This window comes from Corylus avellana, chromosome 1, assembly GCF_965113065.1.
Source record: "Corylus avellana chromosome 1, dhCorAvel1.hap1.2, whole genome shotgun sequence".
NCBI lineage: Eukaryota > Viridiplantae > Streptophyta > Magnoliopsida > Fagales > Betulaceae > Corylus > Corylus avellana.
The window spans coordinates 4,693,164-4,708,516 of NC_142490.1; the positions used below are offsets into that span (position 1 = coordinate 4,693,164).

The window sequence follows — 15,353 nt, forward strand, 5'->3', positions numbered from 1 at the left end:
GGTTAGAGTTAAAGAGTTTGATCCGTTTAATTAAATGAGTTTAATTATGGTTGACATATATATATATATATATATATGTGTGTGTGTGTGTGTGTGTGTGTTTTGACACGACCCAAACCCGACACGAGACATACAAACCCAATGCAAAATTAGAAGGTTAGGAATAAGGGATTTGACCCGTTTAATTAAGTTAGGTTATAGTTGGCCTATATAGTTTTATACCCATATTTTGATATGACTCGAGCTCGACACGCGAATACGAATTGACACCCATAATTTAAAATAGTAACTTATACTTTATAAGACATGGTCACTCCACAAATAATTTACTCTTCGGGTCATATGATTCTCTTCATTTTGTAATAAAGAAAGAGAGTAATGCATTACTCTCTTATTGCCCTCTCATTCTGGTAAACATTTATATGCATGGCTCTCTCATAACATTTGATAAAAGAAAAAAAAATTGAATTTGTTACGAAAAGATCACGTCACATAAAATTTAGAAAAGGAGAGGAGATAGGAAGAGGGGAAAAAATTACTAAACAATAATTATTTTACTATTAAAGTTTTATTTTATTTGAAGATTTTGATGTCAACATAGACTCTTTTCAATACGATGTCGCGGCTCAACAACATATATTGACAACGTGTCACTATTTTGAGGTCAAGTGAAATGTTGACAATCCTAGTCAGACTAGAGAACCTCACTGGTGCTACAATAAATGCTTGCAGTGACAGAGATTGCGTGTTAAAGAGCTTCTACGCAATGCTTTTTGGGCGAGAGAGATTGTGAAGAAGGTTCAAGAATGGTGATTCGGAGGCATTTGATTCATGCGTTTTTCTGGGTTTTGGATTTTCGGGGTGGATTTTCAATATTTTGTGCTCTTGATTAAGTGTCAGTTAAGGGCCCTTGATATTTTGGAGGAAATTTGAGGGTTTTAGGATGATCAAGGCCTGAGTTTGGTGATTTTGAGTGATTACATTCGTGGGTTTTATGGGTTTTGAATTTTCCGAGGTAGGATTTTGATATTTTGTGGCCTTGATCAAATTTCACTTCTCCTGGAAGTGAAATTATAAGGAAAATTTGGCTTTCTGGGATGGATTTTTCATGAAAGAGTAAACATTTGGGGTTATTGTTTGGGTCTGGTGGTGTCGGTGGTAGTGGAGATGGGGGGTACTGAGCTTGTCGAGGGTGAGGCTTATTGCTCCCACATGGACAATGATCAAAACGTTGATATTGATGACGCTCTCTCTTACTTTGTAAGGGTTTTTATTGATGTTTTTTGTTGATCCTTTCGTGGTTTGATCAATTCAAGTGGTGTGCTTAAATTAGATTGCCTTTCGAAAAGTTGTGCTTGGATGTTTTTATGGGCTACAATTGTAAAGAACACCCCCCTCCAAAAAAAAAATTGTAAAGAGGCGGAGTGTGAATTAATAATTGATGGTTGGATGGTTTAGAGAATTCTGATGGATCACTTAATGCCACATGCATTAGGTTTTTAGGTCCTTTTGTTTGGTTGCAAAGAAAACTAAAGGAAAATATTTGCTTTTCATTATTCATGTAGTGTTTTTGCCTCATAAAACAGACTCATATTTGTGCTGGTTTTTTTTTTTTTTTTTTTGTTATTTGGTTGGAATGTTTGTTTAGAAATTAGTGGTGGAATATAATAGACCAAGCTACAGAAATAGAATGTATTAACTTTTATTTTTGTTTGGCCCTAGACTCATTGTTGGTAGTGTGGTTTTAGACTTCTTACCAACGTCAACCACATGTGCAATGTCCCAATGACTAGTCACTATTGAAGCTCCCCTGTAATAATTTATGTGGCTCGGTTCTACTTAGTACCACATCCAATGTAGGACTTAACACATATTCTATGCAATAACTTCACAATCTCCCTCACTTAAATTCCTATTATCTTCATTAGCATATGCATTGCACTACTGTGTCTGTGAGCCACATTACATTATTAGGTAGGTTCTGATGTTATTTGTCACAACCCAAAGACACGTTAGCCACATTTGTTTGATACATCAAAAGGACTGATCACTGTATGGGCTCCCTATAACTGCTTATATAGTTCAATTCCATCTAATATACATCCAATATAGGACTTAACATATGCCCAAGTAATGCTTTCACAATCCATACAATTAAGATCATTGAAGCATAACATTGGGCCTGATGAGGATGTCAGGGATTTGAATAGAGGATATTGTGATACCTTGGATTATGTGAATTGCAAAAATGCTCTATGGATAGGTGTTAAGAGTCCTACATTAAACAGCTAGGTGAAATTGAGTTATTCAAAGAATTATCAGAGAGCCCCAATTGTGATTAGTCCTTTGGGGTTATTGTGCAAATATGACTAGTACGTCCCATGGGTCATGACGATTGGTCTTCATTGGATGCATTAAGTGATTTACGAATTTGTTTGGCTTGATTAACAGTTCGATCTTATTTTTGCTGGAGTCAAAGCTAGGGGGATGCTTCCCTCAACTCATCCATATTGGATGTTGTTTCTGCTAGGACTGCTAACATGCTTCAGTATTTAAAGGCTATCAACTTGAATGAAGTTATTTGTAATTAATATCTATTGAGCTTATCAAAGACTATGTCCAATCCTTTTTGGAATTATAATTTTAAAGATAATATGTCAAAAGATATGTGTGCTGACACAAATTTGCATGTTGAGCATGGAATAGCCTTTTCTCTATAGTCGAGGATGGAATGGCCATCATTTACAAATTGGTACACATTGACTAGAATTTAAAATAATATAAACAACCTGCACTGAGATACATTGCACAGAGACACAATGAAACTAAAGGAGCTTCCAGATATGTGAGGAACATTATTTATTTGTTTTATCTAAATCTGGTAGTCAAGTACAAATAACTCTCCTTCTGAACTCATTTTAATCAAATATGCTGCTAGAACATCTCATCCTAGATTACATGGTGTTGCTCCTCCTTTCGCTTAAGCTGGTTGTCGACCTGATACTTCTATTGTACTTTCTGAATATATTCCATATTGAGGTGCCAATAAACGATATATGCAAATTCTTCAAGAGTAGAAACCACATTGTAGTTCTTTACAGTTTAACTTTATAACTAGGCAATGTTTGACTCCAGACCATTTCATATGCACCTAATATCAAAATATTAATCTTAAAAGTGGTATCAGGTTAGATTTAAATAATTTCAAATTCAATCTTAGCATCTGATGTAATATCTAATTGGCTTTTGTACTGGGCTTGCCTTTTCAAATACTTATTGCTACACCCCATTTTATGTTATGATGGATCTTTTTTCTTATTCAATCAGTGGTTCTTGTCATTGCTTTCTTTATTGATCTCATGTTTTGGTGGCATTATGTGTTATGTAATATTAACAATTTATTCTGCCTTTTGTAGGATGAGAGGATTCAAGATGTCTTGGGACAGTATCAGAAAGATTTTGAGGGTGGAATTTCCGCACAGAACTTGGGTAAGTGTTGAATTGAGGGGAGATTCATCTGCCGAAACACAATAATATGATAAATTTTAGTATCAGCACATCTGCAATGATGATTTTTGGGATCATCTTATTGGCAGGGGCAAGATTTGGTGGGTATGGTTCATTTTTACCAACATACCAGCAGTCTCCTATTATTTGGTCTCACTCTGGGACTCCACAAAAAGGTCAACACAACCATTGTCATGACCTACCTTTGGAGGTATGTGGTTGGTTTTTCATTTTATTTTGTTCCTTTTTATATTCTAGGCACTTGAGTTCTTTGCCTATTATGATCATGCAGAGTGCCCCACGAAATTCAACACTTATTGTGAGACCTGCTCCTGCTTCATCTGTTCTTTCACTGCCTGAGCTAAGGAATTCTTCTGTGGACACTTTGCCTAAAGTTTGGAATTCAGGGGATTGCGTCTCAAGTCAGAAACCTCTCAAACTGCCAATTGATCAGTCTGATAGAAAATCACTGAAGTTCCGGATCAAAGTTGGGCCGGACAACGTTTTAGCTGAAAAAAAGGCTTCAATTTACAACAATCTTGGTCTTGACATGTCTCCATCTTCAGTGTCAGAGGGCATCCCTGCAGAGTGGGAAGGGGTCTCTCCAGATTCTCTTGGTAAACAGGGTGAATATCCCTCCAGCATAATTAAGGTGAATCTTTTTTCACCTTTTTGTTATCTTATCATGTATTTCTACGTGTGGATGTTCATGATTTAACTGTGACTTTTGCCATGCCAATGTAATGGAGCAGATCATGACCTCTTTTCCTATTCCAAACGGTGTACTATTATCGCCTCTTCATGATAGTTTGGTTTGCTTAATAGAAGACAAAAATCTTTTAGATGACAGTAGATCTGGGCCTGTTCAAAAGAGGTGTCCTGTCTTCAAAGATGAGGTTGCTTCAAAAATTCATAGTAAAAAGGTGCTTGGGGAGAAGAAAAAGAAGTTTGGAGATAAAAACAGGAGATCGTTAGAATCGAAGAATGGGAGTTATGAGGATCCTGTTAATCCTGTTGGTGCTGGTTTGAAGAAAGAAGGAAAAATTATGACCTCAACCAGTAAGGAGATTGTATCTAATAACTTGAAGCTTCCTCCTGAATCTAATAAAGTCTGTAAAGGTAGTGACATGGCAGATGGTACTGGTATGGCATCTGAAGCCAATATGGGCAGGGCGAAGGACAGATTTGTCTCCCTGAACATGACAAAAGAGGAAGAAACCTTGGCAATGGCTAGCAGGACTGGTGATAAGCAGACTGCAAAGAATAGTTTGGCAGGAACGATTCAGAAAGATAAAAAAGTAGGGCGTGATCTAGAAAAAGGTGGTGGAACCAAAGGTGATAGAAGTCTTGATTTGTTTGAAGAACACTGTGACATGCCAAAGGGAAGCAAAGTTTTTGATTGGGGAACAGTGGCTCCTGCGCAACAGAATTGTGAGAGGAAAACCACCCACCAACATGATGATGTGGAAATGTCTCACGGGAAGGAACAATCATTGTTTGGGGGAGAGAAGAGGACTAAGAGAAGTCAAAATTATGATACCGCAGCTACCAGGAAGTCTAAAGAGAGCTTGAGGGATAGTTCCTCATCAGAGTCAAAAGATAGTCTCACTTATGAAGGCTACTTTCCATTCAAGAGTAGAGGGGATGATAAGTTACACAATGGTTCGAGGAAGGCAAAAGATAGCCTTAGTGTTACAGCAGCTAACAAAAAACTGGTAGCGAAAGAATGTGTAAGTGATGCATTAGGAATTCCTCTTAAAGATCAGGCAAAGGACTCTAAGCTTGAGGTTTCAGAGAAAAAATCCCTTACATTCAGAGACAAACCAAAGGAGGGATGGCGTAAAGATCAGGCAAAGGATTTTAATCTTCAATTATCTGGGAAAATATCCTGTGCATTCAGCTATAAATCAAAGGATGCATCAGGTAAAGACCTGTCAAAGGACTATAAGTTTGAGGCGTCTGGGAAAGGATCCCATGCAATTAGCAACAAATCAAAGGAAACCTCAGGTAAAGGTCTGGCAAAGGACTATAGGCCTGAGGTTTTTGAGAAAGAATCATATACATTTGGCAAGAAACTAAAGGAGAGATCAGGTAATACAAAGAATGATTTCCTGTCATTTCCTGAAGCACATCTGAAGGGACACTTGAAGAATGCAACTACATTACCTTCTCCCCTTCCCACAGAGAATGCTCCAGTAGTCATAGAGGAAAATTGGGTATGCTGTGACAAGTGTCACAAGTGGAGGCTTCTACCATATGGTACAAATCCTGATCACCTGCCAAAGAAGTGGCTGTGTAGCATGCTTAATTGGCTGTAAGTTCTCTTCTTTGATTTATGAAGGTTTTGCAGTTGTGATGATAATGATTAAAAGTTAACTTGTATGACTTTTCACTGATAATTGTTGATGAACTATGATTATGAACAAATTGAGAACTATGTTCTGGTGATTGATGATATCATGAAAGTGCATGAATTTTTGGTGAGGTAGGTGTTATAACAAGGGAAACGGCCAAGCTTTAGAAGCAATAGCTCTGAGGTCCTTCTTCTTTATTTCCTAATTTTTTTGTATTTGCTGGAAAATGAAATTATTGAGCTTGCAAGATCAGATCATGACTCATGTCATAAGTGAACTTCGTTCTGAATTCACATATCTATTAGCCAGTGGGTCATGACATGTGTTTTACTGTAAGCTACATTCGTTGTACCAAAAAACTAGTCTGTTGCCAGTGTAGATGGTTAGAACAATTTCCCATTAAAATAGAGTATTTTCCAAAATGCTTGATCTCTCTTTTCTCGCTCTACCCCCCTCTCTCCTGATCATTGCACTGATAAAACTGTTTCAGGCCTGGAATGAATAGCTGTAGCTTCAGTGAGGAGGAGACAACAAATGCTTTGAATGCATTATACCAAGTTCCAGTTCCTGCAACGCAACATAATCAGCGGACTTATCCTGTTGGAACTGCAGCTGGAGAAACTTCAGTTAATGCCCAGCATCTTAACCAAAACTGCCAAAGTCTCAGTTTCACCGCTGTGCCTGGTGGTGGAAAGAAGAAACTTGGAGCAAATGCTGCTCAGCATAGTGGTTACATGGACGTCTTGAACCTTAAAAAGAAGAATCAACAGGCCCCTGTTAAAAGTAAGGGTTTACAGAATATGAGCCAATCTTCTCTGGAGCTGCAGTTGGAGAAAAGATCTGGTAAGAACTACTAACTGCTTACATGCTTTAAACATTGGCATGAATTGTTCAAACAGTTCTATTGCCTGAACTCCATATTTAAGTATCAGTACATAGTGAATTAGTTGATGCATTATAAATCTTATTTAGGATAGTGAATTCTTGGAATCTTATGATAAACATGTTTTGATTTCTTTAGTGATTTTTAATGAATTTTATTTGATGAATGTTTTGCAATTCTGGTGCTATTAATATATGTGTGTATATCTAGGTTAATAGGCTATTAATATGTATCTAATGATGTTTGGATCCAAATATATGTTACCCAACATTTGTTATATAACACAATAAAAATATTTGTTTGTTTACTAGAAGTAATTAATAGTTTGAATCCATGTACTTTTGAATCTTGCTTGATATCCCAATTTAATTGGTCCATTTGAAACTTACTTACTTATCAAAAAAAAAAAAAAAAAATTGGTCCATTTGAAACTAGGCCACCAATTCTGTGTGGATGCTGACGTATAGTTTTGTATTGGCAATATTTCTGATAATGGCTACTTAGGGGTTCTGTTTTGAGCCGACGTTTCCTAAATGTTTATTGTAGTCTGCCATATGGTTGATTTTTTTCATTTTTTTTTTTTATTTGCAGGTGATGGCAAGTCACTGAAAACAAAGAGCAGGAGGCAGTCTGATCTGGATGGTTTTAGACCCTTTAAGAAAGCAAAGACACAAAGCGCACATTATACTGATAAAGACCAGGATCCTGCTGGGTTGTCAATGAAGGAAGTTGAAACTGATATTCAGAAATATAACGAAATCCGTTCCATTTATATAAAGGGTGCTCCACATGATGGTTCATTGTCTTCTGTTAAACAATCTAAGAAACAGGTTCATAAGACTATAGCTGGGGAAGATCATGATAAGAGTTCTATTGCTGGAAAGAAGAGAAAATTGAAGGAGCGGCAAGCTACTCAAATTCAACTAGATAGTAATAGGCATCATGCTAAAGATGAACAGATACTGATGGAGGAGTCAAGTGGGAGAGAATGCCAAAAAGAAAAGAAGGTCAGAGAATCAAAGTTTCAAGGAAAGGAAACCAGTACTAGTATGGCCAGTGGTGAACCAGGCAATAAAGGTAAGGTAACTAGGATTCTTTTGTCAAGTAGCAAAAATAATCCCTTAGATGGTAATGGTTTGTGCAAAGGCGGAAAAAGTTTTAAGAACCAGCGTTTGGAGAGGCATGGTGGATACAATTTATCTGAGTGGACTGTTGATGGTAACAATTCTTCTCGAAGGGACTTGGAAGTTGGACAGCCTTGTATTGCAGCTGCCTCTAGTTCATCCATGATTTTAGGTACGGGTAAAATTAAAGTGAACTTCCCTGAATTGAGAGGTTCTCCTGCAGAATCGGTTTGTTCTTCTCCTTTGAGAATTTCCAACCCAGAAAATTTTACAAGGAGCCTTTCAGGGAAGGATGGCGGTGCAGATGTAGGTCTGTCTCTCATGAATAGCCCAGGAAGAGGCTTAGTAGGTAAAGCTGATGGTGGAAGGAACGAGTCTGGGTTGCTAATGAAGGAAAAAGACTTCCCCCTGGTTCAAAATGGGTCTTCAGGCTCCCCCTTGTTTGATTATCAGGACAAATTGACTGTTCATAAAATACATGAAAGAGCTAAATCATCGACTGGTCATTCTTCTAATATACTAAACTCACACTTGGTGAGTGATTGTGTTGAAAGTGACAAACAAAATTACCATAATTTTAATGAACCAAGCGTGAAACACCATTTCCATCATATGGAAAGAGTTAACGACCATTACTTTCCTCATAAGTCTCCTGAGAAATCTAGAAATGGTTCCTCTTCCCTGGCCAAAAAAAGGCAGTCAACTCCAATTTCTGAATATGATGAAAGCAGGATTAAGATCTCTAAGGAAGAGTCAGATCATGTGCAATATGAGTTTGAGAATGAATCTCATGATTTTGCACCTTACAAGAAAGACATAAAGCTGGGAAAAATCAAAATCCATGGAAATAAGTCTACCAAAGTTGAGAAAAACCATGCTGTTATGAGAGTTTCTGCTGGCAAATGTTCGAGTGACAGTCGTAAAAGAGAGAACAGAATTAAACATGATAGACTTGAGAACCCACAATGGAAAATGGATACTATTTGTCTGAAGGGTGGAAAATCTGTTGTGAGACAGAATCTGCTGCAGAGTGAAAATGCTGAGAAATCTTCAAAATGGGTCCGTTCAGAAAGAACTCATCAAGTGCAAGTAGCTATTGGGAATGGTGGTGACTCTGGTGTATTGCCAGCTGATGGTTCTGATGGAGGTGATTCATTCAAGGATTCACAACATCTTGGGAAGGATGACTACCAAGATGGACTTCATCATGTTAGTTCAAGACATCCCACAAGTAAAAGGCATGGGATCAGGGATACTGTTTCAACAAGTCATAGAAGAAAGGATAACTCTACTCATGCAGCAAATAGTGCTTTGAAAGAAGCAGAAGATCTTAAGCATTCTGCAGATCGTCTTAAGGTCTGTCAATATTTTGCTGCTCTCATTCTTTGTTTTGTCTTAAATGTTTTAAAGGTTATTATCTTTAAATGTTAATGTTATACTAACTTTTTGAATACTTTTTAACTTGCTCTCTAGGTTTCTGGGTCAGGACTTGAAAGTACTGAGGTATGCTTCCAGGCAGCTCTGAAGTTTCTCCATGGGGCGTCGCTGTTAGATCCTTGTAATAGCAAGAGTGCCAAATATGGAGATACGACATCAACTGCAGCATATAGTACTACTGCAAAGCTATTCGAGTAAGCACTGAATGCAAATGCAAACCATGTGAAGATGCTTCATTTTCCTCGTCCTAAGGAATAAAAAAGAATTTGGAATGAAAGAATAAAAGTTTAAGAAAATAAAGACAAAGGAGACCAAAATGAAAAATGAAAGCCTTAATATAGATCACAAGATGAGTGGCCCTTCACCTAGTAGGTCTTTGCAGTATTTTGATGATAAAAATCAAAGAAGTTATTTTAAGTTGTTGGCATTAGAATTAGTTCATATGGCAGTGTCATATACTTGGAAAACTTGGAATGAATCTGTATCAGAATAATGAATAATGTAGTGATGATATGATTGAGAAGAATGAAAACAAAGAGAGGAAGTCATAAGGCCCAAACAGTGACAAATTGGTGATTCCTCGAGTCATTTTAAGTATTTGTGAAATATAAAAAATATTAATTGGTGGCATACAGTATGTGGATTGATGTTTTAGGTAGAAAATGTTGCATCACAGTTTAATTGAGTTGTATTTCCTTTACTTTTTTTATTATCTGTCTATGATGTATGGTAAAATTGGGTGTATATGGAACATCATTAAAGCAGCATATTGATTCAAAGTCTATTCTGATGCTGCCAACACTGTTTTAAAGTTTATACTGCTCTAAATCACTGTAATATAAGGTGCCAGTACTGGACAATTGCATTGTTAAATCCAGGAACTACATTGTCAGCTATGCTAAGCTGTCTCATAAATTGTTAAAAGCTTGATACACTTGATCACTTCTTAAATCCTAAAATATGAAGCATCTGGGTGAAACTGCAATTGGGTGTTCAAGTGCTTCAACACCTTCATATATGTATCTACCATCAGAAGAAAAAACAGAGAAAAAAGAGGGGAAGGAACTAGAAATTAATATAGCTTGTTTGTAGAATTAATATTGGTCTGATGCTTGCTGTAAAATATATTAGTCTTTCAGCTGATCTAATTTATTCAGTATGTAGCTTATTGAAGTTGAATACTCCTTCAGATTGTTTTAGATATCATAATTTTCATATGGCCTGTTGAAGCCTTTGAACTTCTTAAATTTACAGACATTGTGCTGGTGAATATGAGAGATGCAAAGACATGGCCTCTGCTGCTTTGGCATACAAATGCATGGAAGTGGCATACATGCGAATAATCTATTCCAATCATTTCATTGCAAGCAGTGACCGACATGAGTTACAAATGACTCTACAAATGGTTTCTCCAGGTAAGAATAAGGATGCCATGGTTGGAAGCCAAATTAAGAAATTTTAGATTAACAAAGATTTAGGAAAGAAAGACAAAAATGCCGTTGATGACTCTTTTCTTGCTTTATAATTCCTCTAATCCTCTTTTGTTGAGTCCTGAAGATATGGGTTGTGTATTTTGCAATTGTTTTTTGACTGTTTTGAAAAGAAAAAAAAAATGGTTTATTTGTTACAAAGTCAAACTACAGGAACCAATTTAGCAATTTTCCCTAAAATAATATAGGCACATCCGGTCAAGATTAAACTTCTTAATTATATGGAATTAGTACGATTTTAACTAGGACCCATCGTTATCCAACTCACCCTTAATTAGGTCATAGCTTGATTAGTGATGGAGTGTAAGCCAATGATTTAAAGAAGTATCAGAATGCATGTAATACCTCAAAGGCCATGCCTTGACTTGGCAGGGTGTCATTTCTCGAAGGGTGGGCTTGGGTTGGCTTATCAGGCCCAAGCTCAGCTCAAGTCAGCACTGTAAGTGTTAATTTATGGTGCATATCCCGGTTCATGGCCAATCCAATTGGCCTAAAATGGCTTTCCTTTTTCCTGGATTGGCATTTGTAGTGCAGAAACTGAAGCCGACATTAAAAAGTTGTTTGTTGAGGAAATTGAGTTTTTGAGTTTTTCTTATTTTTAAACTGATAGCAAGTGCTTACCTATTAAAAAAAATTAAAAGAAAAGAAAAGTTAGTTTGTGATCTAGCTGTCATTGAAATGAATTGTATTTTGATATTTTGTTTACTTATTTATGTTTCCGCTGCCTTCAGTTGAGTCTCCATCATCATCTGCCTCTGATGTTGATAACTTAAACAATCAAGCAATTATGGACAAGATGGATGTAGGCAAGGATGGCAGTTCATTGCAGGTTACTGGTAATCATGTCATTGCTGCCAGAAACCGTCCCAAATTTGTGCGGCTGCTCAACTTTGTATGTATACTCAATTATCATTTTTTGTCTGTTTCCTTATCATTGTGAAAGTCCTATTTGAGGGGAAAAAAACTTTGCTATGGATGAAAGAATCTTCAAAAATAGATGTTGCCATTTGCTGGTATTGGATGATAAGGCTTAATTGAACCTTAGGTGCCTAACCAAAGACCTTTAAACCAAGTAACATTAGCCCCCTCATTACATGTGTGGGAGAGCAGGGGTTAACCTCTTGGTCCTTGTGGGTGGGTTCGTGTTTATCCTGACCAATGGCCCCAGGCTTATTGAAAAGATAATTCTAAGGTGCTTGGAGGACTTTAATTAGGAAAAAGTTTGAAGGAAAGTTTTTGTCATGGCTTACTTTATCTTCTAGCATTCAAATGGATGTCTCCATGTTTAGACATGTCCTGTTGAATGTACTTAATCACCTAATTGTTGACCCTTGGAAGGATTATGTTTTATTTTAGCTTGTGTACACATGTAAACTCTTCTCATGGAGAACACAGTAGACTTTTCTCATGGTTATGGGCTTTCCCCTTGATCTGTCAGAGGAAGAAAATCAGACCATGAAATCAAGTGACCTGGGAATTTGCAGCTTAGATTAACATAGATAGATTTGTAAGGTCTATCCTTTATATATATATGTGTGTGTGTGTTATATTCCTGCTACTTATCAAAAATAAAAAATAAAAATGCTAGAGATGCATCGGGTGTCACTGATCAAGTGCTCAGATTAATTGGACGTGTACCACTTCCACTTTTCATACTTGTTTACCTGTAGGTCTTTAAACCATAGTGCATTGGATCTTGCATAGCAGGATCTCTGTTTTCCATAAAAATCTTGGCATATCAGATTTCATTTGGTTATGTACTACCTTACGCATGAGATTAATGATTTTTATATGCAACTGCATGCAGGCCCAAGATGTAAATTTTGCCATGGAAGCCTCAAGGAAATCCCAGATTGCCTTTGCAGCTGCTAATGTAGTACTTGCTAGCACAGGAAACGGGGAAGCAATCTCTTCCATTAGAAGGGTCCTTGACTTCAGCTTCCATGATGTAGAGGAACTATTACAGCTAGTACGCCTTGCAATGGAGGCTCTTTGCAGCGGTTGAAGTTCCGGATGCGATAGGGTTCATGTGAATGGTGAGAACATGTTCTCTTTCCCCAACTTTTAGACATGTATCTGCTGCCTTGCTTGAGGAATAGTTTCATGGAAACATAGACAAACTGGAATGAAGTCGATTCTAATTTCTGGACCTGAGCAGGTAATGACAGATGTTGCTCTTGCATATGATTTTCTGAGGAGAAATACTATCAAGCTGCTGTATAGTCACAAGTTAAATAATGCCATCAAGCCTTGATTGTGATCAAGACTTGTGCTAGAATTTTTGGAAGTAATATGCCTATGCAGCCTTTAGCAGCTCTTGAAAATGAAGCTCAAGAACAGAATTGGAGAATAAAAATGATGCCGAGTTTTGCTTGAGGAGGCTGATTGCCCCTTGTTTTTGAGGCTCCACAAGTTATTTACGTATGTTTGTCAGAATGTTCAAGCTCAGCTTTATCAATATCTCCTCCTAATCTATTTTTGAACATAACGGGGATGATGTTACCTTTAGGTACGTAATCTTACCACCTCTCCCCTCTCTTTCTCTCTCTCTCTCTCTCTCTCTCTCTCTCTCAGTATATTCTGACACATGTTACTCTTTGCAGGTTGTCACACAGTCTCTCTTACTCTGGTTCTAATTAAAGTCCATAGTTGTTGATAAAGGAAACAAGTGAAAAGAAAAGTTTGTATATAGGAAAAACAGTAAATTATGACACATACCAAAATTTGTACAGGAGGGAAGGAATTAAAGGCATGTGTCTGTACAGAATACTTCACTTACCATTGATTATAGTGATTGAAAACAGCAAAAGGAGTTTTAAGTTTTGCCATGAATTCTGGAGGGTCTTTTTTATTTTTATTTTTTTAAAATGCATGCACGGACGTGCGAACTCTATACGTAACGGTGAAGGATGGGGATTTTCATTAGAATAGAATGAGGGAAGGTGTCTCTTATAACTCTTGGAGGGTTCACTGAGTTTTGAATAATAACTTCTTTAAATAGTAAGCAATTGAACAAAAAAATTTTAAAAAAAATTTAAAATTAATATAAGAAGTATTGATTTTGTTCTTAAATATTTGTTAACCTTAATGAGTTTGGAGAAGCATCGGTAGTTAAACAGATGCGTAGCACTGAATTTAAATGGTGAATGGTTTAGAAAAGGCACCATTGTTTTCAGTAATGATTGTGGAATAGACATGACTTGGGAAAAGGTGTTTTTAGTATCTAATCATGAGACTGGAATCTCTTATTAAGGGCTTTAATCAGGGTCCCTTCCTGTCCTCTAACCACCCGACCAAATTGCTTGAAAACCCTTCCAACACAAAGTGGGGTTTTCACTCCAATATTTACGTATCACATCATGGCTAGACTTCAAGTATCAAAGGGGCCATCAGCCATGTCTTATTAGTAGTACAAAAGGATTTGAATTTCCGGATTTTCGGTCAGGGTTGTTAGAAATCAGGACAAGAGGTATAGGATTTTTTATAAGACGCATCTATTCTAACCTGGTGTGGGAGGGCTTTTTACCACTTGCTCAGATTAGCTCTTGCATTTCTAGTTCGGATTATCATTTTTACATTTATTGTCTGAATTTTTAGTAATACCGACAGAAAAATTATTGTGGATATTCTATTTGTACAATAGAACGTTTCTAATCAGCTTTCTACTTTAACACCACTAGCCTTGGGAAGGAAAATAAATTAAATAAGACTAGAAAATTATGGAAAATATTGCAAAATCATTTTTAAGCACTTATAAAAGTCACATTTGCACTATAATTAAAATTTAAAACCTACTTAAACTAATTATAAACTCTTATTTCAATTAATACATAACCAATGCGAGACTTAACATTCTCCATACTTTCTTTTTTTAAAAATAAAAAATAAAAAATCAACCGTTAAATTTGGAGGACCCACTTAAGTAAAGATAGATCCAATGGTTGATTTTTTTTTTTTTTTTTTTTTGAAAAAAAAAAAAGGGAAAGATGGAAAAGGATAAGAGTAGATGCTCTACCATTTCTTCAAATACGAGCCTTGACACATTTCACAATTTAGGGTATCACATGATCGATCAACAAAAAAATGTGCAAACTAATCTTAATGATTCTTGATAATTGTAGATTTGAATGGTGCATTTTCTATTGCAAAGTTGATTAAGCATAAATAACCCCAAAATGTCTATCTTAATACTTAAAAACCATAATTAAGTTCAGTTTTAAACTGATTTTTCTCTTCTCATTCATCTCGATCTCTTTTTTGCCAACTAGAGAATAATAATTCAAGATACAACAATAATATAATTTGTAATTATTTTTTTCTTCTGTTCTTCTTTTAAGTACTCAAATAACAACAAAAAAAAAGAAAAGAAAAGAAGGTAAAGCTATAGTAGAGGTCAAGGTTAAAAAAGGAAAGAAATAAATAAAATAATAACCCTTTTGCTTGTGGTTTAAAAAACCCAAGAATCCCCCTCTCTCTCTCTCTCTCTCTCTCTCTCTTTTCCCGTAGTGGCGGAGTGGCCCAGGAATCACGGTCAGCCTTAGGCCCACCCATCAATGGC

The 15,353-nt window shown here is 36.5% G+C and overlaps 1 protein-coding gene across 1 annotated transcript; it reads left to right on the forward strand.

Moving 5' to 3' along the window:
- Nucleotides 1-711: 711 nt before the first annotated feature.
- On the forward strand, nt 712-13,627 carry LOC132170729 (cysteine-tryptophan domain-containing zinc finger protein 7). The gene is made up of 13 exons (XM_059581815.2): nt 712-1,260; nt 3,417-3,489; nt 3,597-3,718; nt 3,800-4,159; nt 4,260-5,821; nt 6,352-6,704; nt 7,336-9,224; nt 9,342-9,499; nt 10,560-10,720; nt 11,527-11,687; nt 12,603-12,831; nt 12,954-13,304; nt 13,399-13,627. Exons 1-11 carry the CDS (start codon nt 1,168-1,170, stop codon nt 12,798-12,800), a joined length of 5,130 nt encoding a protein of 1,709 aa, XP_059437798.2. The 5' UTR covers nt 712-1,167; the 3' UTR covers nt 12,801-12,831; nt 12,954-13,304; nt 13,399-13,627.
- Nucleotides 13,628-15,353: the final 1,726 nt, after the last annotated feature.

Excerpts from the sequence above, each read along its gene's own strand:
- LOC132170729 (XM_059581815.2), top strand. The coding sequence starts at position 1,168 with ATGGGGGGTACTGAGCTTGTCGAGGGTGAGGCTTATTGCTCCCACATG. Across the intron at positions 3,490-3,596 it reads AATTTCCGCACAGAACTTGG|GGGCAAGATTTGGTGGGTAT; the intron begins GTAAGTGTTGAA and ends TCTTATTGGCAG. Across the intron at positions 5,822-6,351 it reads TGTAGCATGCTTAATTGGCT|GCCTGGAATGAATAGCTGTA; the intron begins GTAAGTTCTCTT and ends AAACTGTTTCAG.